The 24,504-nt window shown below is 42.1% G+C and overlaps 1 protein-coding gene across 3 annotated transcripts; it reads left to right on the top strand.

Annotated features, from left to right (window-relative positions):
* Positions 1–32: 32 nt before the first annotated feature.
* On the top strand, positions 33–23,499 carry SNAP47 (synaptosome associated protein 47). 3 transcript variants are annotated; one of them, XM_065744962.1, is made up of 5 exons: positions 33–57; positions 5,718–6,252; positions 10,303–10,787; positions 14,697–14,827; positions 23,032–23,499. In XM_065744962.1, the coding sequence occupies exons 2-5, from the start codon at positions 5,756–5,758 to the stop codon at positions 23,176–23,178; spliced, it is 1,260 nt and encodes a 419-aa protein (XP_065601034.1). In that variant the 5' UTR covers positions 33–57; positions 5,718–5,755; the 3' UTR covers positions 23,179–23,499. The 3 variants fall into 3 exon arrangements, with proteins under 3 accessions (XP_065601034.1, XP_065601032.1, XP_065601033.1); XM_065744960.1 differs by having other exon boundaries at positions 42–57; positions 5,697–6,252; XM_065744961.1 differs by lacking the exon at positions 23,032–23,499 and adding an exon at positions 17,417–18,491 and having other exon boundaries at positions 42–57; positions 5,697–6,252.
* The last annotated feature ends 1,005 nt before the right edge of the window (positions 23,500–24,504 follow it).

Raw genomic sequence — 24,504 nt, 5'->3', positions numbered from 1 at the left:
AGCGGGCGGCGGGCGCATGCGCAGAGCGTCGCTGCGGGCTGCGCTGCTGTGAGGGAGGTTGGTGTGGGTCGGGCTGGGGCCGCGCAGGGATGGGAAGGGGCGGGGAGGTGAGGGATGCTTAGCCGGGGTTTGGAGGGAGGAGGTGGGGGTTAGGGTGTAGGGAGGGCAGTTCGGACGGAATGGGTGAAGATGGAGGGGTGGGGTGAGGGTCTGGCCTGCCTGTGAGGGGATAGGGATGGCGGAGGATGTGGCTGTGGCTGAGGGGAGGTTGTAAGGGTTTGGCATGGAGAGGTGAGGGTTGTAGCGGTCCGTGGCGTGGAAGTGTTGGACGGAAAAAGGTTTTCGTCTCCTTCTGAGTCCTGTGATAGACGGGGGAAAGAAAGGGGTGTCATTTAGGTGATCCCATCCAACCCCTACCGTTCTGCGATCTGTTTGCCGGAAGGCTTGGGTTCGAGGGGACCTTTAAGATGTACTGTATCCACCCCCGTCTGCTGTGTTGTTAATGTGTGAGCAGGTGACTGTGTTGCATTCAGGGTAAGGAGGAGGAAGGCTGTTTTCATACTGGGGAAAATGGATGGAAAAGGTAGGAAAGTGTGTTTTTTTTAGGAATGGGGAGGTCCAGCTTTGGGAAAGGAAGGGAATAGTGAGTCTTGGAGATGGCATTTGGGAAGGAGAAAGGGGTGAGCTGTGGGAGGAAAAGTGGGCAGAGAGAAGGGCTTGCTGCTGAGGTGGGGCAGGGGGCTGTCTGCAGTTCTGGGCTCCTTACAATGAGAATGGCACTGAGGCCTAGGAGCACGTTCAAAGAAGAGCAGCAAAGCTGTGAAGGGTCGTCTGACCTTACAGGGAACAACTGAGGGAACAGGGTTCTGGAGAAGAGGAGATCCAGTGAAGAGCTTATTGCTCTTGGCAACTTCCTGAAAGGACGTTGGAGCGAGGTTGGATCAGCCTCTTTTTTTTTTTTTTTTTTTCCCAACTAACAGTGATGGGATGAGATGTAGTGGCTTTCAAGTTGCACCAGAGGAGGTTCAGGTTGGATATTTGGAAAAATTTCTTCTCAGGAAGAGTTGTAATGCGTTGGCACAGGCTGCCTGGGGAGGTGATGGAGTCACGTTCCTAGAAGACATTCAAGAACCGTGGAGATGTGGTGCTGAGGGACGTTGTTTAGTGGACAACTTGGTATTCTTTTCCAACTTTAATGATTATGTGGCTTGGGAGAAAAAAAAAAGTGGGACTTGAGAAGCAGAGTGTTGAAATGGTGGGGTAAAGGCAGGGTCAAGATTGAAGGGAAAGCTGATGAGTGCTAATATGGGTGGTGCAGGGGCTGATGTGGGAAGTAAGGCAGCTTGTATTTAATCAGATGCAGGAGGGTTTGGTGGAATTATGGTCTTCAAGAGAGCTGCTTTATATCAAGCATACAGTCTGATTTTGGGTGGTGCCGTGTGGAGTACTCAGTATCTGTACTCAGTGATCCATATGGGTCCCTTCCAACTCAGGATATTCTATGGAGAAGCCCCTTGGCCTGGAGCTATCCCTTAGCAGGGGTCTGTTGGTCTTTTGGAGCACGTGGAGATGAATCTCTCACAGCACAGTTACTGTGAATCTTTACCTGTTGTATTTCTGGGAGTGTCTCCTCTAAGTACAATGTGTCTTTTAGCATATTTAGGGGAATAGAAAAGCTACAAGCTTGGTGGGAGCATCATGATAAACCTTCCATTAAAAAGGAGGACTCACAACTTGACAGTCCTATTAAGTGTTCTTAAAATAAGAGTTGCTGGGCTGACAGAATTGTTCATTTGTGAGATGGTACAGTTTGGGAATAGACCATCCATGTGCTGAGCTTATGGAGCTCTTCTATGAAGGAGGACCAAAAGCAAACATCAATACATTGAGACATATGGAGAAACATTTTGCAGTTAATTAGCAAGATGACAAGAAGCTGTGACTGAGTTCTGGAGGCTCTGAGGTAGGTGCATTGTGAAGGGATGATGCTCTGCTTGTGAGGTGACAGCATCTTCTCAGAGCATATGTAGCATCTCCTCACACCTGGGGCAATTAACATGTAATTAAGTGATCTCACATCACCTCACAAGAGAAGCTGAGTCACCTTCTTTTTATAGAGTCAGCCACCACTTGTGTGTTAGCTAAAGAATTTAGGCAATGTTGTGGTGACACTGTCAAAAATAATCCCCATGTCATTGCTGCTGATCCTAGTTCTTGCTGTGTGTGGTAGTGCACTCAGTGTGAAGGGCTGCTGTGTTGGAGATAGCAGCACATTGCCCACATTCTGCTCTGGGAGAAACCACCTGGATGTTCTGCTGGGTAGATGACCGTGTAGGCAAACTTCTGTTTGTTTGTAAAATGTGAAGGAATTCATTGTGAAATCACTCTAGGTGGCTCTTCCACTGTATAGAAAAGAAGCTATTAACTCTTCTTAATAGAATCAAGAGTTGGTTTATGAGATGGCCACGTAGAAATTTCCTTAATATTAGCTCAAGGAGAGCACAGTTAGAAAAATATTAGGATGTCAGGATTTTTAGTTGCTCAGGAGCTGTAATTGCAGGTTAGTATCCATCAGTGATTTAAAAGATGCAGTATACCAGCATCCTACGTGAAGCAAATATACAATGCTTTTTCTCCAGCTGACTTCATATGGTTGTGCTCATCTTTATTTTTGTTTGATGCTGTTTAAGTTTGTCATCTGTTTTAATTAAACCCCGTGAAGTCTTGTCTTAAATTAATAGCTTGCTGTCTAATGCTTTTAAACAGTTGCAATGTTGTCTACCACGATATCTGTTTTGTTTGTTGTTGAATAAAGTAATCCTTGGTTTTCCTCATGTGCGTTTTCATTCATCCTGTGTTTAAATTTCTTCTCTGATGTGGGGGGAGAGGGTGGAGGACTAACTTGTGCAGAGCTGCTTCTAGTTAAAGCATGATTATGTTGGGAAAAATGTACTGAAACAATAGATTTAATTAGCAAATAGGCTTTTGTTGGGAAATTCTGGCCTCAGGCACGAAAAGAAGCTGACTGTCAGGCAAAGACTGTGAGCTCTCAGGTGAGTCAAAAGTCATATGATGCAAGGCACACACACGTACATATACACCAGTCAAGTGACAGCTTTGTTTCTTCCCCTGGTCTGAGAAGACTTCTTTACTCTTAGATCCAGGGGTAAGCATACTTCCTCTGTTGGATACATGTAATTTTTATTTCACCTGCTGTCTTGGGCTTTGAAGAGAAAAAGGAAAACCTTTTACATACGGATGGACAGATTTGTAAACGTAGCAGTTCCCAAAAAACTGTCTGAGATTTCCACAACTCCAGACAGAGGTAAGGAGCTTGGAGGGAGGTGATTTAGAAATGTACTTGAATGGCACAGCTGTGAGGCTGCTTATGTTTTTATAATTGTATGGGTAATGAACAGGCTTCAGAGGACATGCTGCTTTTACTGGGAGCAGCTGGTGGTTTGTAGGACTCAGGCTGTGAAAACAGGCTCTATGCTGAGATTTTACACAAGTTTTTTACTTGTTAACTTTCTCCTTGCCCTGGCTGTGCCTTGTGAGGGTGGCTGCTGCTTTTAGCAGGGACTAGGAGTTGTTTTCCAGTTGACATTTTGTTCTACTGTGCCTGTCTCAGCAGTGAGGGCTAAGAAAGATCCTTTTTGCTTCCTGCTTTCTTCTGTGATCCTCTACAATGTTTGTCATCTTTCAGTGCCTCCGTTTCTGTATTCTTTTTATATATTGTTTATAAAATAGCACCTCAAGGAAGGAGCTTGCTGTGGGCAGCATGGTGGTGGCTGCGTTTTTTAGGAAAGCAACAGTAACAAGTTTTATCCTCTTGAAATTGGGGGTGGTGGTGGTGGGGTTGGTCCTAAACATGGCACCCTGTTGGACAGGGAGGCTGCTGATGTGTTGTTTGTTTCTGTGAAGTTAATTTAACAGCAGTATGTTTAGAGCATGAGAAGCTTGAGGATGAAATACAAGATGTTTATTTTGGTTTACTATTTTTTGGCTATCGTATTACTGGCACCAGTATTTGTGACAGAAGCTGAATGCTGAAGCATAATATGTATGCTGTCTTACAAACGAGCAGAGTGGGTGACAATTTCAAGTCTTTGAATATGTACTGTCAGTAAGGGAGAAGGTGATATCTCTGAAAATGTTTTACTAAACTGGAGAACTCAAAGTGTCAAATCCAGGCAGTTTCAGGCAGTTAAACCTAATCTACGTTTGTGATTCTGTAATTCCTGTTTTACAGAGCTATAATATGATTTAGTTTCAAGTGTCAGTGATTTTAAATAGTCATGTAACTTTTACACTCTTGTACGCATACTGATACAGTTGTCAGTTACACTTACAGAAGTTACACACAGTATCAGTCTGACAGGGGGTTTTGTAGGGCTTTATCTTCTCATGTGTTTTGTTCTCAAAGTAACTGAGCACTTTGTGATAATGCTATGCATTATTCTGTAGGTTGTGCTATAATACATTCAGGATTTTGAGAAGAATAATTATGAATAAGTGAATAATCTAATATAAGATTTAATAATTAAATCATTATTGTGTAATGATTATTCACAGGGAATTAAGTTTTGGAACATAATTGGTCTTTAATGCTCATGCTGAAAATTAGCACAGATGTTGCAACAAACAGTCTGACTTTCTGGGTACAAGAAACATCTTTGGGAATTTGGGAAGGGGTGCAGGTCCCAATATGTTTCATTTAATTGACCATTCCAAACTTAAGATTGTTTTGTTTTAACCAGGTCAGGCCTTAAAGCACATGACAGCTTGGTGTTTGTCTGCTGGGGATTCCAGATGCTAGTGAGCAAGCCTTATGGGATTAAATTTACATCATCAGGTAGCATCACAGGCATCCTGGAAGATGTGGGCTGTCTGAAGTGTAATGAAATTGCCATTGTCCTGGGTGTTGCCAGTTTGCACTTAGCTAAGCTATCAGTTCCCCTGGCTCTTTTATTAAGCTTTGCTTTGCTGTCATTCCTACTGAATTGTTCCACATGCCAGGACAGCTCTTGCCATACCTCTGTGGCATCTTTTTCATCTGGGGATATTTGTAATTTTATCTGGGAACATGTCAACTGACTGTTGATAGCTCAGAGTGGGAAGAGAAGGACCAGTTATTTCATGGGTGGGGAGTAGAAGACTTCTTACATAATAGCTTTCCAGTAAAAAAGGGCATGTGAAAGATTCAAAATTGGTGAAAACTTTGTGTGTTTCTGTTGTTGATAGATTCTCCTCCATGCAAAATTATGAATGTAGGCACATGAATGTGGAGTAATCTGATTAAAAAGCACCTGCCCATAGAGCAATATCAAGTGAGTTAATGCAGTGCTCATTTGAAGTTGATGCTGTTGTAAACCATGTGCTTAAACATGATGAGAACATTCTTAGAAGGGGTGGCAGTGCTGTTATGGAGTGGATGATATTGCTGGCAGTCCTGTTCAGAAAGGCTGAGGTGTTTTTTTCTGTTTCATTTCTCAGAGGGAAATAGTTAGTAACAGTTACCAACTTTTGTAAACCATCTGTACCAGTTCCCGAATCTGTTTTGTCAGTACTCAGAAGGATATAATGAATGTACTGGAAGCCAGCTGTGGATAGGGTTCATTATTTGAGTGTTTGCAATGTTACCTTTTATATGCTGTTAAAAATTCTTGCATAATGTTTTTTCACTTTCATTCTAGTTTCTTTTTCTGGCTTTGAAGGCATTGCTGCTGAGGAAGAGGATTGGAACAGCGAGCTGATGAACGAAGACATACGTATCCATAGCTGGCCTTGTTCTTACTACTTGGATACCAACAAGCAATGGGTCTCTGGCAGACTCTCACTGACCCCTGTGGCAATCAAATTTACAGCTGACAAGACCGGGGAGGTTTTGGTCAACTTCCATCTTTCTAGTATCAGTGAGATCAAGAAGGAATCATCAAATTTAATCTTCAGCTCTCTTACCATCTTGGAGAAGAACACCAAGCACTGGTTCAGTTCTTTGCAGCCCAGCAGAAATGCAGTGTTCAACATCCTCGAGCACTTCTGGAGGGAGCAGCTGCTGTCAAGTCAAGGTGCAGGAGCAGAAGCAGCAGCCTTGCAGTCAACAAAAGGAAAGGAACTGACTGGGTTATTGTCTGGGTCTCAGAAACGGCTGGAGGACACAGCAAAAGTGCTGCATTACCAGGGCGAGCAGTTTGATAACATCATGAGAGGACTCAACAAGATTGAAGGGGATATGGATGTCGCAGACAGGTATGGTACTGTAACATCTTCTGAGTTAAGTAATAGTTGTGTGATTTTTTTTTTTTGTTGCCATAAGAGATGCACAGAAATCTTTAGGAAACCAAGTGTTGATTTGCAGTAAAAGTTTAAGCCTGTGATGGTCTCTTGTCAATCTAGTTGTCGTTGAGATATTGAGCAACAAATTGAGATATTGTTCCTGCATTTCTACTGTCTAACATTTCTTCCTCCCTGGAGGAATTAATTTCAGTACATAGGTGTCCTCTGTCCTTCAGATGACTTTTCAAGCTCTTCTGAGTTTTGATTGGCAGAAATGTTTGAGATCTCTAGAAGAGTAACATGTCTTGTATTGGGAAAATTGGAAACTAGTTAGGAGTAAGATACAAATGAGTGCTCCTGCTGAATGGCACATTCTGGTATTCATGTTTTTATCAGGTGTAGTTGAGGGCTTTGGATTTGCTGTTATGCACAGCAGTGAGGGCTGGGTCTGTGGTGCAGATGTAGTCAGGGAGATGGCTGTAGGTGGAATGCAGTGATGGAATATCTGTGGTAAGCTCAGGCACACAGTGGCTAATTTTTATTTTTAAACGGTGTCTTAAGGATTGAGTTTAGGCAATAGAAAAGAGCTCTGGAGAGCACTTGAGATGTTTTGTACCTTTGGCTGTTGCAAAACTCTTGAATAATAAGCGGTTGGTGTCGCAGAGCGTTTCAGCTTTCTTATTTAATGATTACCATTTAAAATGAATTACTCCATTCTGTTTTGTATGCTGCAAGTTGGACTCAGTGGCAGTCCAAATTAGACGAGATTAATAGTATTGTCCCATTTGAAGATCTGTAGCTGTGTGTGTCTTTGTGGAAGCTCTGACACCTGCATAAAGAAACAAACACTCTAAAAGTTCAAATTCATTGTTCTTGGAAGAAGCATTTGTTTTTAGAAAGATATCATGTCTCAAGGAAAGTGTTGATTTCACATTGATTCTGGTGATACTCCCTGTGCCCTTTAAAGGAAAGCCAAGATAACGGAAAGCTTCAGCAATAGATTTTAAAGTTCTGTAGCAATAAACAGAGACTGGGAAAATAAACAGCTGCTCATTATTTTTGGAAGAGGGTTTCATTTTGGGTTAAGATGCACTGGGAGGTATTACTTGTCCTCGTGAATCTGAAGAGCTAAATGCTTTGATTTTAATTATGGAAAAATAAAGGAAAACCTTGACTGAATGTTAGGTGATGCTTTGTTTTATCTCAACTGTGTAGATTTGAACCAATTTCCTCACAGCCTAACACAAGGACCAGTAGTCATAAGCCAAGCTGGTTTCCCTTCCAGGGGTTTTTTAGGGAATTCTAACACTTGTTTTATAACAGTGTTTGTGTATGTAGCTTGATTCAGTAAACCCATTCCCCTTCTCACTCCTGACCCAGTATCTTCTGGTAAACTATTGACATCTTTCTTCATCTTCCTGAACAGTGTAGAAAATGGATGTGTTCAAAGCTTGCTTGATTGTTTCGTATTGCCTATTTCAGACTATTAACATAAGTAAATATGTGGATGTATCTATCTCTCTGATTCTTGCTAACTTTAGGAACTTACTGAGGAAAAAAGACTGAGTGGAAGAGATTATTCAGGGCCATTGTACACATGTGAAAGATTTTGTGCAGATGAGTATTAAGAGGGAGCAGACTTCTGTGTGTGTTAGTTAAAGATTTTCATAGCAACACCAATGTGGTGGAGTTTTCTTTGATAAAACAAAGCTCCTTTTTCTATTTTCATGCTTTCAAAACTTTGTTGTGGCTGTATGTGTGGGCTTTTATTTTTTTTCTTTTGATTATTAGTTCTGTTCTTGTGTGTGCTTGGGTATATACAGCTGCTTTTGGTGGAACTGTGTGCAGATAAGCAGAGCCGAGTCTGACATGCTAGCAGATGTTCAAAGACCAAAAATAAACTGGCTCCTTTCTAATATATTGCTATTATAGGACAAGGTACTCTGATTGCAAGTTTTCATTTGTATATAAAGACTGATGTACTAGTTTGTTGATACAGTGGGGTGACTCCTCTCTGGAAGGGCCAGAGAAGTTGGCTGGAGCCTTTGTCAGGGCTGCACAATGGAGAAATCTCAACTGTAAATCAGACATTGCACAGACAGGATGTTCCTCCCTGGGGAAAGGAGGGAGGGGGAGAGCGAGGGGATAAAGGGATAAAAATTAAGGCTAAAATCTGTCAAGAGTAAGTTGCCGCAGTGTAAATAGAGGTTTGGATTTGTCACACTGCAGCTGTTCTCAGTAAGTGAACACACGTGTGCTTTTCTCACAGTAAATGTGATGAGGCAAACTTATACTACAGTAGGAATTCAATGACTTCTCATAGATTCAGATGCAGGCATGAGCTGTCGTTGTCCTGGAGTACCTTGTCACTCTTTCCTTCACCAAAAGGCCAGACAGTGCACTTCGAGCTCTGTAGGAGCGAGATCAGGTCAGTTTCTATTTAGTTATGACAAATAAGGTAGGAGATGGCTTTTAATTTGGAAGATGCTGTGAGCTAGCAGAGCTTAGAGGGTTTTTTCAATCTTTCCCCATGCTGAACTTAAGTTGAACCTCGTAGTTTAAGAATTCAGCCCTAAATCTGTGTCACTGTGCCATTTCATGTTCTGTTAGCACAGAACTTTGTTACATCTCTTTCATTGTTGTCTTTTTTTTCTTTTGAGGAGTATCACAGCATCTTCAGTGGGCAGCAGGATATCTCCCAGACCTGTCTTGCATGCTGTCAACATAAATATCTGATGTCCACACTCTAGCTGGGAGTATACTCTTGAACCAGTTCATTCTGCCTCTGCCTATGTGATTTGCTCCCAAGGTGCTTCCTTTTCTGCTTTGGACTTGTTTAAGTAGGCCTGTTTTGGAGCTGATGCATTACTCTGACTAGTAAACAAGGGGTTCAGTTAGTTTCCACTTTCAGATTAGACTGTGTTTACAGCCAAATTAAACTGGATTTTAAAATAGAAAAATCTTTTGTAGAACCTTTCTGATTCTTTCATGGAAATTAAATCATTATTAACAATGTCTTGGGAGCGTCACTGTGATTTGTGTTTTATCAGGCAGTGCCTTTGTGGTGAATTAAATAAAGTTGGCTTTCCATAATAGCAATGAAGTGGAAATATAAAGTATTTCAGTCCAGTAAGGCTTGTGTCTCAAGGATGTGTGACAGTAAATAGCCTTCCTTACTAAGAGGACAGTGTTTTGTTTAGTTCCAGTTAGTTTGACTTCATTAGGAGCATCTACTTTAGCTACTGTGGTACCTGCCTTGTCATCAGCAGAGTTGTTAGAGCAGTGGAATGGAACTAAATCAAACCAAAACCCTTTTCTTTTATTCCTTTTTTTTTTTTTTCCCTGTGGAAAGGCTGCCTAGGTGGCATAGACTCAGTGAGATCTGTGATATTTATCCTTTTTTGGGACAGTACCACATAAAAAGATAATGAAGGAAACTGATAGAAAATACAGCAGAGGGATCATATCCAGATTCTTACTCTTTCTTCCCTCTGGGTGTACAGAAAAAGCACACAATGCCTTTCTTGTCTGCATTTGTCGAGCCAATGCTCAGAACCTTGTACTCATTTGTGTTTGACCTGGCAGTGGGAATTTGGGACTGGGGGCTAAGCAAAAAGTGGCATCAGCCTATGGGACAGAGGTAGGGAGGAGTATTAAAAGGCAGCAGGAATGATGGCCAAGTGTGGAAGCGTTGGGCTAAAAGGCAGCGTTAGCTGAAGAACAAATGGTTGTAAGTTGGCCTGAATAAACCCAGTTGGAAGTTGAATTTCTCACTTCGGAATGGTGAGATTCTGGGACCACTTTCCAACTTGTTAGCAAATAAAAGAAAGCTGTTTTTTTTCCTTTAAAAAAAAAAAAAGGATGGATCGTGGTAAGATGTGAATAAGATTGAGAAGCATAACAGCAGAGGACTGGAATCAGTATTTAAGAGATGTTTGCATATGCAGTAATTTGCTTTGAACTGGTGGGTAGCACGACCTTCCTGCTGGCTTTTCCCTTCTAACACTCCCTTCTCTTTGCTAGGCTGTTGACAGAACTCGAATCTCCTTCTTGGTGGCCATTTAGCAGCAAGCTCTGGAAAGCACCGTTGGAAACGAAGCCAAAGGAAACTGCCACAGTTTCCGATTTGAAGAACCAGGAAGGAATCATAATTAGAATTCCAGTTATTATCACCCACAGAACAGACTCAAATGTGAAGCCAGGAAAACTCACGCTCTTCGCTTCTGGCCTGGAAATCAGTGACTGCAATTCTCAGGTCGTTCACCGGTTCGAATCAAAGGATGTGGATGATATCAAAGTTCACACGCCGTATGAAATCAGTGTCCGTCAGAGGTTTATTGGGAAGCCCGACACCTCTTACAGGCTCTTGTCAGCAAAGATGCCAGAAGCCATTTCAGTCTTAGAGATGCAGTTTAGCAAGAAGATACAGTTTTTAGAAGATGCCCTAGGACTTGTTGGTGCCAGGAAGTCTCCTCAGGTAGATTTTGGCACCTCCATTTGGCAAGCAGGTACGTGACAGACAAAACAAACCATCCATAAGCACTATTGCTAGTACCTGGTGTTTCTGAGTGGCTTTCAAACTCTTGAGTGCTATAAAGTGTTTATAAGGCAAGCCTTCTCTTACCCCCCCAAGCCAGTGGTGAGGCCACACTGGTAACAAAATGTAAGAAATAACTGCTAGTTGACTTCAGGCTCCCATGCCGAGAGGGCAAGGGCGAGGCTAGAGGTAACAGAAGTGCTGAGAACATTTGAGTATGGTCAGATTTACTAGCAGAACCTGTGGCTCTGGGTGCTGAAGCTGAGGTGTCTCTTGAGGGCCTGACAACTAGAATATGCCAAACTGTCTTTAATGCTGTAGTCTCAGCTGGTGTTTTCACCAACTCCACACTGGTCTGTGAAAGGATTAGCTTAATTTGAGTTTCAGCTGCTGGGCTGTGTTTTAACTTTGATGTCATTCTTTTTCTAGTGGTGACCAATTCAGTAGGGAAGGGTTGTTAGAAACCTATTCTCCTTTTCTGAGCGTGTGCTTCCGAGTCCTCTGCTGTTACTATATTTCCTTTGGCAGTTTGCAACTGGAGGCATTGTTTATTATCCAGCCATTGTTCAGTTAACTGTAAAAGGTTTACAGCAAACTTGCAGTCCAGCAAGTTTTCACATAACTTGTGAGAAGAATTCTGGTTTTTAAACAAGTGAAAATAAACATTATTTGTTTAAGAAGTTCCATTGTTTGGATTTAGGAGATTTTTTTTGTTTCAAATCAGGTGAAAACATAGTTTAAATGGCTGTAAAAAAAAATACAGGAGGAGGGAGTACAACTCCTTCACAACAGTAAGAATGGAAATCCTTAAGCTACTGCTACTTCTAAAATTCCGAGAGGGTTGTGCTTGTATTCATTTCTTGTAATCCAAAGCTGGATTCACTTGGAAAGGTGATGAATTTTTTAAAGAATTTATTTCTGTCAACATGCCTGAATCCTTCTTTTTTTCCCCTAATCGTTAGTGACCGAAGAGTAAATCAGTGGATGGATTTATTCTCAGGAAATAAATGAAAAATAAAAAGTAAAGAAGAGAGACTAAAACAATAGATGAGATTAATCCTAAGCACAAAGCTGAAACTGGATTTCATCAGGGAGGATTGTGTACTCTTGTTGACAAGTTGTCAAGGGCCATAGCTTGGAAAAGCTTGTAAATTTTTAGGGAAGTCAGTCTTTGGGCATCTGGCACTGAAGTGTTGGTGCAACAACTTAGAGGAAAAACAACCTGCTGGTTTCTTAAGCACTGAGTTATTCCAGCAAATTGGTGTTCAGTTCCTGATGGTCTTAAGACTGGTTACATAAAATAATTGGTTATACAGCCCTACTGTGCTTAATTTCCCCGCTGCTCTGCTCTGTTTGCAGCTGAGTCAGTGACTCAAGGATATTGCTCTCCTACCCCCACCTGCATTCTGACTGTTGAAGTTGGAAACGCTAGCAAAGAAAACGGGAGGTTATGGAAATCCTGACTTCTGCAGCTCCACCAAAACTCTTGTTTGTTCCTTCCCTGGAGACGGCCGCTGCCTGCCCCCTGTCACTAGATGGCAGTCACGGATTGTGCTTTACCCCACGCTTGTTTTCCAGGGCTATTCTCGTGCTGCGAGCAAAGATGATGTTGGTTATCATTTATCTGATCTGTTGCTAAAAGCAGGGGGGAGTATTCTGCGTTATGTGCGCCTGCCTCCTAGTCCACATAAATTGTGAACGTGATTTCAGGTTGCAAACATTGATTCAGAGGTGTACAGGAGAAGTATGCTTGCAGTGGAGGGACAGCAAAGTGGCTGCTGGTGTACTCTGCTGCTGGCAGCTCAGCTCAGGGATGTGAACGCTTCCACAACTGCCATAATCTCCTCTAGATCCGGGCTGCTTACACAAGGCCTGCCTTAAAGCTGTGCTTATTGTATGTTTGAATAACTAAATGCAACAAAACTTTTTTTTTCCCCTAAAAGTTTTGGCTTGATTTCACTTAAATGCTTCGCTAATTCCTATCCTTATACACACTAGATTATCTGAAACTACTTTAGCACCTCTTTCCTGACTGCGTTTATTTGGTTTTGGACCAAGCTGCATGGAGTGTTTAAATGTTGGAGGGAGCACAAAAAGGATTGTTTTGTAACAGAGGTTTTTCTGTGATGGATTAATTCCAGTACTTTCCTCACCAGTAATGGGTGATAACAGCTCCCTTAGACTAAGAGACTCGAGAGATCCTGCAGTGTGCTTGCACTATAGCAGTCTAGGGCAGTGCTGTATTAATCCTATAGCTGGAGACTGGCATTTACAAGTTTAGATCCCTTTCAAAGCTGCTGCCTTTTCCCTGCTTAGCCACAGTGACTGTGTTTTCATTCTTAGGAGTTTACAGCACTTTGCTAGTTCATCTTGTGGAGGCAGCAAGTCCTGCGACCCAAATGGATGTAACAAAGCTAAATGAAATTGCTTTTCTGCTTTTTAAATATTTATGCCTTTTTATTCATTCTCTCTTTTTTTGTTTGTTTGTTACTGGAAATTGCTGAGAATCTCCAGATCTCCTTCTCCTGTTCCATTCTTTCTACGTGCCTTTGTCATGTCCCTTTCCTGTTCTTGTCCTCAGAGATTAATGGGAGTGAAATGGATCACTTTTATGCTTTTAATGAAGTAATTAGTGCGCAGGGAGCTGATAAGAACCACACGGACTCTTGTCTGGCTGTTTGCTGCTGTAGGAAGGTCTGTCATTCCCTCCCCACTTTCCCCTTTGATGGAGCCCATGACAGTAATATACCATAAGCAGTGTTTTTTCAGTGCCCAGTTCCTACCCCTTCTGAGTACAAAGAGCATTTGCACAGGGTAACATTAGTACAATGAATGATTTGCTTGTTTTAAATCTCGACGGTGTCTGAGTCCAGTGACTCTCAGACTGATAACCGAGTATGTCCAGGGATTAGGAGCTTGCAGTAATTACTTGAGAGGGATTTAAGGTTTGGTACTTTTGATTTAGATTTTTGTCTCTGTTTTCATGGAGAAGTAACACTACCCAGAGCAGTGAGGTGAATGCTGTCAGCCAGCCAGCCAGCTGGGCACCAGCTTGGACCTGTCAGGGAGCTCTGACTTGTGACGTGCTTTCTGGCCTGATCTCCTGAAGATCTGCTGTCATTCTCCTGCACAGTTCTGGCTGTTTGTTCCCAGGTGGCAGTGGTAGCATTAGCTTCCTTCCTTCTTGGTGCCTCTTTAAGTGGGAAACGCTTTGGAGATGTTTGGAGTGCCTCTGGGAGCCAAGATGTGCGTCTTGGGTGTTTAGAGCCCATCTGCATCAAAAATAACAACCTTTCCTTGCAGCACGTCCCTGCTACCCCACTGGGCAGTATCAGATAGTGCAATAGGAGCTGATGCTTTAAATAAAGGACAGGTGCCATGTTACACCAGGGACTGCGTTCATGCTGCTTAGCTGGGGGTGGCTGTTAGCGTCAGTGCTGCCCTTCTGCTTCAGGGGTTCACTGGTTTGACTCTTTGGCCCTGTCTGTAGTCCATCACTTTTAAATTCTTTAATTAAAAGGATTAAAAAGAAGCAGCGGGTGGAGATTCTTAGTTTATCTGGTTGGGAGTACATTGCTGCTGCTTGTTGTCTGTTCAGATGCATGCCCACAGCCCAAGATGAACACATTCTTCAGGTGCTGCCTTTAAGAATGGTCTTTCAGCTGTGTGCTTGCCTTCAGTTTGGGCATTGTACAAAATACAGCTTGAATCCTTCCTAAGGTAACTTAGCTTCAAAAGCAAGGATGGGTCTGGTGTGTCTGAATGAGCTTGTCCTCTTGCAAACTGCTACAGAGCAGAGTTCAGCCTGTTTGGTACTACTCTAGTGCTCCCTGTTGGTACAGGAGATGGCAGTCTTTGACCATGGGAATTTCTCTTTCAGCCACAGGACTCCTGGGAGGAGTGGTGCAGCCCAGCTCTCCGGTGGAAGGCAGAGAAGGGGTGGATAATGACCAGGTTCAGCTGCAGAAGCATGAGAAGATCTCTCAGGAGGAGGCAAAAGAGTTGAAACAGGTATAAGTCGAGATAACTGAGTTGTTTTGTTCCCTCCTTATCCTTAGCAACATTCATTTTCTTCCTTCATTGGAAATGTAGTCATAAAATCATAGGGATTGGAAAGGGACCTCTGGAGATCATCTTGTACAACATTCCTGCCAAAGCAGATTCCCTAAAATGGAGCAGTAGTCATTATTCTTAACAAAATATTCATTTTCCTAAACATTAGAAATAAAAAAAGTATTTCAAGCTCATGATCAAAATACACTGACAACTTACTGTTTGTTTTTAGCTATTTTGGACAGACTGGAAATTACTGGCAAAATATATCAAATGAGAGGATGAATAACACAAGGAAAAACCTTATATTTAACCTGTTCTATCTGTAGATTAAGAAGTTTAACAGATAACTTTTAGCTTCTTTCCTGTTTTCCTTTTTCTTTTTTGTTCCTTCTAGTGAGGAGTAGCAATTCTGATAAGAAGTGCTCTGCTCAGGTTTCTGGATGTTTCCAAAGCAGATGAGCGTATGAGAGCCATGAGCACACAGCAGTGAATTAAGCAACCAAAAATGAAAACTTCTTGCAATGTATTCATAGATATTCATGAGAAGTAACCAGAAGTTAGTTGGGTAGGTGGGGGTTTAACCTTTGTTAAATGTAAGTTTCAAAGATTTTCTGTGTGGGATGGTGGACTGGAAGCCATGCTGAATGGCCACTGTTATTTAAAACAGAACATTTTGATGATTAACTAGAGCCCTAGAGACAATTCTGGTATTTATTTATACCACACCAAGCCAGGAATTTTTAAACCAGTTGATGATTTGGGGTAAACTTGTGGGTAGGGGTGGGTGGGGAGAGGATCTGAATGCCAAATTGACAGCCTATGAATTGCCCTGATTTTTTTCTCCCAGTAATTGTTGAGCACCTGTTCCTTGAGAATCAGGCCTTTTTAATCATCGTTCCACACATTAATAGTTTTAAAGTACATGCAGTAATGCCTATTAAACTCCTGTTCATTTTTCCTGCTAGAAAATGCCACATAAATGTAGCCTTTTAGACCCAAACTTGCTTAATTAATCAAAATAATCAAGATCTTTTGACTCAAATATCTAATTTGGGCTTTTTCAAAATCAGAGTGAACTAGTCACGTTCTAATTGCTCTCCCTTTTTCCTCATCTCTTGAAGAGCTTGTCTCTGTGATCTGTCACTTTATAAAAAAAAAAAAAAGCATTTTCTGAAGCTGTGTTGACCTTTTGGAGGGTTTTGAGAGAATATTTCTCAATCAGAGTTGTACAGATATCAGCAATTCCATTAATCATTCATACATGGACTTGTTACAGCTATTAGGTACTCAGAAGGGCTAGTTATTCCTCCCTTAAATGTCAGCTTTTCAGCACTGTAATTCTAATTTGCAGCCAGACCAAAAAAGCTGAATATTATTATATTAAGGGTTAGTGGTCATGTAATGCTTTTGAAGACACACATACTGCTATATCTTGAAAAAAGAAAAAGACTCTCTAGGAATGGCTTCCCCAGAGCCAGTTCTTGACAGCTGAGCAGCTAACAACCTTGGTCAGTGCTTGATGTTATCAAAGCAGTTGGCTGTGACTAGACAAGCAGAGGAAATGTGTGACAGAGGGAGTTCAGCATCTTCCAGCGAGTTGTGTGAACTGGGAATGAATCCTCCTATCTAGTACAGACTGGTGTTTCTCTCTAGCTGTTCCCAGGAGGTTTCCAAACACTGCTTTTTCTCAGTGCTCTGGAGCTTAAAAGAGAATTGAATAACTGTGGTGAACTTTAGAGGGGAAGGAGGTGTCAAGATGAAAAGTGTGAGCAAGAGTGGATTTTAAAGGTGTGGTGGAGGTTGGGGATGTCTTCTAAAGAGGATCGAGGGCAGCATCGAGGTAAATGCCACTCAGAACCTTTTAGGTATTCAGCCCCTAGTGTTAGGGAGGGAAGGTCTTGTAACTGTGTTGAGAAAGGCATTTAAGTTCGTTAAGTCTTTTCAGCCCACAGCAAGAAGCTATCTTAACACTGTTGCAGCTGCTTCCAGGGAGCCTCTTTGCACCACTTCAGTTCAGCTCCTGCTTTGTCTATCAACAGGATGATGGTTATTCATATTTGCAAAGCATTTAGAGATAAAGTAGTGTAAATAGTTATAAAAGCAATGCATTTGCATGCGTTGAGGGCTATGACATTTGCCATATCACACTGATGGATGAATTAAGGGTCATGCTGGAGGTGCATTTGTTTAACCACAGCGTTGGTTTTTTTCTGAACAGTTTCCTTTATTGAAGATTCTTTGGTTGTCTGTAATGTGAGCATTTTTTTTCCATATGAAAAAAATCCCATAAAACAGAGCCAACACCCGAGAACCAAAACAAATCACAAAGCCCAGAACAGCTCTGCTAAGTTCACCTCATTACTTATTATGTGATTAACAAGTTGAACTGGTTGAATTGGAGAAGTTTGCAATGAGCAGATTAACTGTTCATGTCTCTTCCCCTCTCCAAAACAAAAAAAAAAAAAAAGGAAAAAGTAGTTGCTGTGACAATCACAGTTATTTTGCAGAAGGAATTGTTGAATGATGCTGAATTCCTCCCATTAGAGCTGGAAGCGCTGGCTGGTCTGCGGTTGTGACGGGGTGCCTGAGTAAAAGACCTCACCAGGACATTTGTGTGGAAACAGTTTTGAACATAATACAGACTGGTGATGTGAGCTGTGTTCCTTCTCTGTGCTATAGAGATGGAGAAAGAAGCCTGCACAGTTCCTGTGGTCTCTGGCTGAGCCTCTGCCTACCGCCTTGCTGTGGCTGACATAATGGCAATGGGTGTGGGGGGGGATGCAATAATGTTAGCTGAAGAGGAGGGGGAGTAGTTCTGTTCACTAGATTTGCCAAGCCTGTGTTTTCCAGTTTCCTAAGCTCCTCCTGCCAAAGAATTGTTGTCTTGCTATTTACTGGGTCTGCACGTTGTGTGTGCCATGAAGACAGAGGTAGTATTAAAGAAGTTAATTCCACAGCATCTGGAAAAAAAAATCACATCCCAGTGCATACCTTCAGCATTTACTTCCTTACTGTCTCCTCAGGTCTAGATTGTTCTGTTTCAGTCTTATGCCCCATTTAGGGACTCCCGAGTGTTTAGTTACCCTTCTGTCATGCCTTCATCTCAGGAAATCACAACCGTTAGGTCACAGAAAAAGTGTTTTGTTGAGGAACCATTCACTCCAAGAGCTAAATACCAAATTTGCTCATTGGGATGGCCTCATTCCATGGCCACGAGCATGCAACAGGCAACTGATCTAAGCATGTTGTGATCATGCCCTGGGTTTTGTTTATGAGAGCATGATCTGGAGAAAGTGCTGAGTTCCTTGCAACAGGTGCTATGTGTTTGCTCGTGTTGTAACTTAAATGTGATATCAAAATAAAAGGTGATAGTGAATCTGGTGAAACTGGCTTTGTCACAACTGCTTGTGTATATTTTTTTTTGTCCAGACAAGGCCAGTGGTATCCCACCACCACCCTCAGTGCTTCATGTTCCCAAATAGCAGAGAAAGATAAAATCAGATTTCCCTATCAGTCCTGGAAGAAATAATGGGGAAATCAGGCACTAAGAATAAGATACTAAACAAGTAGTGATGTTTTCATGCTGTTCAATAGCTATTGCCAGCAGTGTAAATCCATTTTTTTTAATGGAAGCTACTTTTGTTCCATGAGGCTCTGACAAATCTCTTTTAGTAGATTATATTGCAGTGGTATAGCAAACTGTTGTTCCTTTCCATCTCTCAGCCCCAGTCCAGAGGAGGTCTGCAGGCCCCTTATTTATTTCAGTGCAGATCACTCAGTTCCTGATGTGGTTCTGAGCTTATAATGGAGCTTTAAATTGCAATGTCTTAGGTGCTGTCCCAGTTTCCATCTCTCTTCCAGTATGTTCAGCACACAGGTGAAGCATCATGTGAAAGCAGGACAGGTTATGAACATCAAAACCTCTATTTGCACCAGTGTTCAGAATACTGTGACAGTTCACTGCTTCCTGACAGGTGAATTTGACCTGGGAGCCTGTATCCAAGAACCATTTCTGTTTGGTTTTTTGTTGTTGTTTTTTGTACTCTGCTTTAGCTTTTGACCCTTCCCTGAGCTGCACAGGGAAAGTGAAGTGGGTTACCTGAGGATTTTGGGGAGTTCAAACTACAATTGGCACTATTTTCTGCACTCTGTCACTTTTTGTATCTTATTTTTACCACTGGATATTCAGTGTATTGAGGTGCTAAATCGCATTTCACAAGCTTTAGATAGCTGCATGATGATAACATCTGTGGACCTAAACCGAGGTTGGATCTCTGTGTTAAGACCTTTGGCATACAGTCTTTGTATGCTTGCTGCTTTGAGTTTAGCCATCAGGTGAAGTGGCAAAATGATAATAGGGTTAAGTACTGGAGAAGATCCTGGGGGCTTAGAGTGCTCAGTTGTTACTCCAGCTCTGTCTGCATGGAAATGGTTTGCAGCCTAGCTGATCATCTCAGCTCCTCCTTAGCAAAAGGAGGGAGAAATGGGCAGTGCTTGTAACTCCTTGAGCAGTTAAATAGCATTCTCAGTTGTGTTGCCTAGCTTCCCACAGGTTTAATGAGAATTTAGAATTGCATGGCTCAGATGGGCACCTGTTCTTGAAGCAAGGCATAAGTCTGCTGTGGTTGAGCACTTGACACAGGGTGTTATTTCTGTTTTATAACTTTATTAATTAACAGCTTTCTAAGACGACACACCTGCAGATCTTTCAATGACTGAGCATATCACATTGCGTTTTTGTGACAAATTTACATTGTTTTTCTTTTTACAATGACAATTTTGCACTTGTAAATACTCAGTAACTCACCTGAAGCACACAGAGAATTTGTAGTAGAGCCAGGGAGCTAAGTCAGACTTTCCAAATTGTAATTTGGTGACACAAATCTGAGACTGTCTCTAAGATTTACCAGTGTCTGATGAAAAGTGCCTTTAAAATGCATCCCTGATGGGATTGTACCTGCCCATCCGCTTCGTGTAACAGATTCATGTTTTGTTCATGACCTAAAGTATATGCTGGCCCAGAAGGAACTGCTGCTCCAAGCAGCTGACAGAGCTGAAGCAGTGATAACTAGTCATCTTGCCATCGTTTCACTTCACAAAACTAGAGACCAGCTTTGGCCAGGTACTGGATTCCAGTTAATTCTTTCCAGCAAGCTCTGTGAATTGTGTGGGAAATGCATCATCATAGTTTCAAGTCCCTTTGGATGGAGTAGCAGTGCTCATCTCAAATGGTCGAAGCTTTGCTAGACAAAAGGCTTAAAGAGATTTATTACCAGACTGTTTAAGGCAGATGAAAGTGAGCCACTTGCCTTTTATTTTTTTCATGCAAGTAACCACACAGTCATCGCCTGCTGTGTTTCAAAGCAAAGTGTAATTGGCAGGTGAACTGAGCAGAGCACTGTAGCCTGAATTTCCATTTTACTGCTTTCAAATTTTAAAAGCTTTTCTGTTCTCAACAATTGTGTCTTTTTCTGTATTTTAAATGTTAAGTATGCTCTAATGAATGCGAAGCCTATCAAAAGTAATCGGGTTTAGAGCTAAAAATAAAATGTCTTTCATGGTGAACCTGGGCTTTTTTTGGCATGGCTTTGACTTATAAATAAATTGCGTGCCTTTTGGAGAGGTGGGAAAGGGAGTGTCCCTTCTCCTTTTCTGCATCCTTTTGTGCCAGCCCCCAGCTTTGTGTAGGTGTCTTGGAGGGAGCGCTGATCTTCTGCACTCAGCAGATTTCACAAACTAAGGTGGGCTGGGTGAGGATGTGGCTCAAGAAAGCTGAGCTTTCCACGCTGCAGTGGTACAAGGATGTGTTGAAAGAGAGGACAGACCTCACTTTTAAATTACCACAGAGATTTGTTGGCGTGGAGTCTGAAACCTGGTAGGCTTTTTGTCAGCTGAACATGGAGGCTGGCAGTGCTCTATGCCAGGAGAAGTGGACCAGAAGGCCTTTAGAGGTCTCTTCCATTCTTAGTTATACTACGACCTGAGTGCAAGACTGCAGTCGGTGTTGCTTGGTAGGAGTTACTCCGTGTAGCACTGTTCACTTTTACACCTAAGTAGAAGAAACTCAAAGGAGGGACTGAGGTGAAAACACATTCTGACTTCTCAAATCCAAGTAGTTACTTCCTGAGAAGGGGCAAGACCTCATCCCAGCCTTATTTCCTGGATCACACACAGGGTAGATTTGATCACATCATTTTTCTTTTTGGTGTGTATCCTACACGCATCTACTACTTCCAGTGTGGGGAATTCAGCCTTGCTTTCCTCTTACAGTGGTAGAACCTGAAGTATTTCATTTGGGTTCGAAGCAGAGTTTTTCTTCACTTGTAGTTTTGGTTAGGACTAAAAAAGGTAGATTAGGCTTGATCCATAGTTTGCTTTGTATTTTTGCTTTGGCAGCCAAATTGCAAAACCAGTTATTCACACAGCTGCATTTCTAGCTGCTTGTGATTTATGGAAAGAGCTGAGAGATATTTTACGAGATAAATCCCGCTATTGTGGCTGACATCCAGCTTTAGTCAAAGAATTCTGACTGCATAAAATTCCCCTGCCATTCCAGTTAGATACAATATTCCTCATTGCTTTTCTCAAACCAGTAACTTTACCTAGCTTCAAACAGTGGGATTGCTGTGGAATTCAGCCCCATGTGTGGAAATAGGGGCTGCTGATGTTTCATAGCAGCTTTCTGGGGGCTTATGCTTCCTCTTAAAGAAAGGCTATGAAAAGCAAGAACCAAGTTTGCCAGTTATGAAATAATAAAATGGTAGTTAAACTGGCGTATAGAGTACAACTGATTTTCTTATAATACCAAAAGCCATAGATGTGCTGTGTAGTTTTGGCATCTTCAGTGATGTTGTGTAGCTGCTTATGTACCACAGCCATTGGTGTTGTGGACTGCTAGGGCTGATAGTTTGTTTTCCTGGGGGCAAAGACAGCCCCTTTATGATCTGAAGGGTTTGAGAGGGTGCATTTCCAATTGTTCTGACTCTGTGTAGATCTGCTTTCTAAATCTCCCCAGTAGATTTGAGAGAAGGCAGCTGAGTCTTTCCCATCAGGCAGGTGCTTTGAGTTCATGCCTCCAGGCTTATAAAGGCAGTAGCCACAAGTGGGAATGAAAGGTGATGGTGTAACTTAGGAGTGCTGCTGAAATAAGTTGGTGTTACAGAGTAAGAAATTAAGATCATAAAATCATTAAGGTTTGAAAGGACCTCTGAGATCTCCAAGTCAGCCCATCACTGCCATGCCCACTAAACCATCTTAGTGCCACATCTACACATTCCTTGATCATCTCCGGAGAGGTGGTGACTCTGCTGCTCTCCTGGGGCAGCCTCTTGCAGTCCACTATTGGAATTGGTTGTGTGACCTGATGAAAATTTAAGTCTAACAGTTCTAATAAGTCATCGTAGAGTGTTGTTACAGATGTCTTCTGCCCTTAGGAATGCATCAGCCTGGCTTTCTCCTTCAACTTGAGAAGCTTCAGCCCTTTTTGGACCAGCATTGGCTTTTTCAGACAACAGGGTTTCTTTGTCTTTATGGAGTAGCTCTGGCTGATTGCTCACAGTCCCACATATGGTAAATTACTAAGTATACTGTAAATTGGTTGTATAATGCTGTTCCTCCATCTGTTGTTCCTCGTTTTCTCATCAGAATATTCATAAGTGTAGAGGGCTGGATGACATACAGGGGCCAGAAGGAAGTAGGTGCTGTAATTGCCAAGCCACTCTCTGTCATATTGGAAACCTCACGGTGATTAGACAAAGTTTGCAGTGTCTGAATAAAGGGAAGCATCGCTTCTGTTCTTAAAATGGGAAGACAGGAAGGTTCTGTTAACTGCAGACCAGTCAGTCTCACATCTGTACCCAGGAAGATCATGGAAGAGATCCTCCTAGAAGTCATGTTAAGGCACGTGTAAGATAGGGAGGTGATACGAGACAGCACAGCTTCACCAAAGGCACATCATTCCTGACCAATCTGGTAGTCTTCTATGATGGAGCGACTGCATCAGTGGAGGAGAGAAATTTGTCCAGAGCACTTCAGGGCATGAGTTGGAATTATTTGATCATTCAGAACAAAGAAATAAGGAACTGCCACGTATCTGTTACGCTTCTCAAAGAATCGTGTGGTTTTCCGCTCAAAACTGTCAGAATTTTTTCTTCCAATAGATACTGAAGAAGTTGAAGAGCCTTGCCTTAGAGACAGAAGCAGAACTGGAGAGACAGGATGAAGCTCTCGATTCCATCACTGCCTCCGTCGACCGTGCGACACTGAACATCGACAAGCAGAACCGCAGGATAAGGAAACTAACGTAGCATCCATGGGATGGCACCACGAGGAAGAGGGGAAGAGGGAATTGTCTTTTGAAAGACTGCTTCTGTATGGACACTTTGCATGGGAGCTGTTTGTGATACTGTCTGGAGTGCAGTAGGGCTGATGTCACGAGAGTTCTGAACTCGTTTCCAGACCTGAGTGGTGTTGGTGGGCTGTTTTAGGGATGAAAAAGTCCAAACCTTTTAATCACGGTGAAACAGTGATAGTGGATTCTTTACTACAGAAAATCTGTAAATATGAAGGGATGTGATTTCATCTGAATGAACTTTTGACGCTGCTTTTTATGTTGTTGCTTTTGAAAGGGTTGCTTTTTCTTCACGGCAGCAAAAAAAGGGAGAAATGAACTGCATATGAGACTACTTTAGATGATTGCAACCTATTAATTTTCTATTTCTTGAAAGTAGTAGCTGAACTGAGGGCCAGATGTCTGACTGCAAGTCATTGAGGCTTTTTTTTGTGTGTGTGTGTGAGCTAATGCTGAGGTGAGCAAATGATGGTGATAAAACCTCGTGTTCACTGAACAAGTAGTTTTAATAAATTTCAAACATATTTTTAATGTGCTCAGAAATTTTATAAGAGTAATGAAGGATTAGTGGCCACGGCTGTTGTGCCACGTCCAGGGAAATCAAGAGAAGAATTTTAGTTAATGTGCATGTATTGGTACAGACATTGACTTACTGAACAGCTTTCATTTTCTTTCCCGTTGGATGAACATTTTGCTTACTTAGGTCTCTTACAAAAAGGGAGTGTCAAATATATGCTTCTCCTTTCCAATGGGGAATTGCTGATCTTTGATGAACACCTACACCTTTTGTTTTACTTTTCCCCTTTATAATAGTCAGAATTCATGAAAGCATTGATTCTGGAGTGGAGGAAGTCATTTTTTTCATGGATTAATTTATTCATTGCATCTCTTGTAGTTCACTGCGTGCATTGCTCCCTTGCACATAATGGCTTTATATTTTTGATAGTGGTCTGATGGATTCGTTGTCCTCAGAGCATCATGAACCCAGTGTGCACTTAGTGTGGTGCCTGCTTACTTTGTTGAAGCTGGGCTGCTACATTTCTGATGGGGGCTAGTGGAAGGCACCTTGTACCTTTGCATCTCTACCTTCAGTTTCCAGGGATCCCCCAAGCACTTGTCTCTGTCTCTTCATGTGTTTTGGGGAGCATCATCTGTTTTTTGTGGGGAGGCCTGTGGCTGCAACGGTAGAAACCTGCACATCATTCTGCTGTTGTGCATCTGTCTGCCTCCTGATTATTATTTATTTGCACTAACTGGCGATGAAACATTTCAAGACTTAGTT

Source organism: Cyrtonyx montezumae, unplaced genomic scaffold (genome assembly GCF_038088225.1).
Source record: "Cyrtonyx montezumae isolate F1298 unplaced genomic scaffold, pur_monq_1.0 scaffold_32, whole genome shotgun sequence".
NCBI lineage: Eukaryota > Metazoa > Chordata > Aves > Galliformes > Odontophoridae > Cyrtonyx > Cyrtonyx montezumae.
Note: the sequence above shows the minus strand (reverse complement) of the source record. Positions and strands in the feature narration are given on the sequence as shown.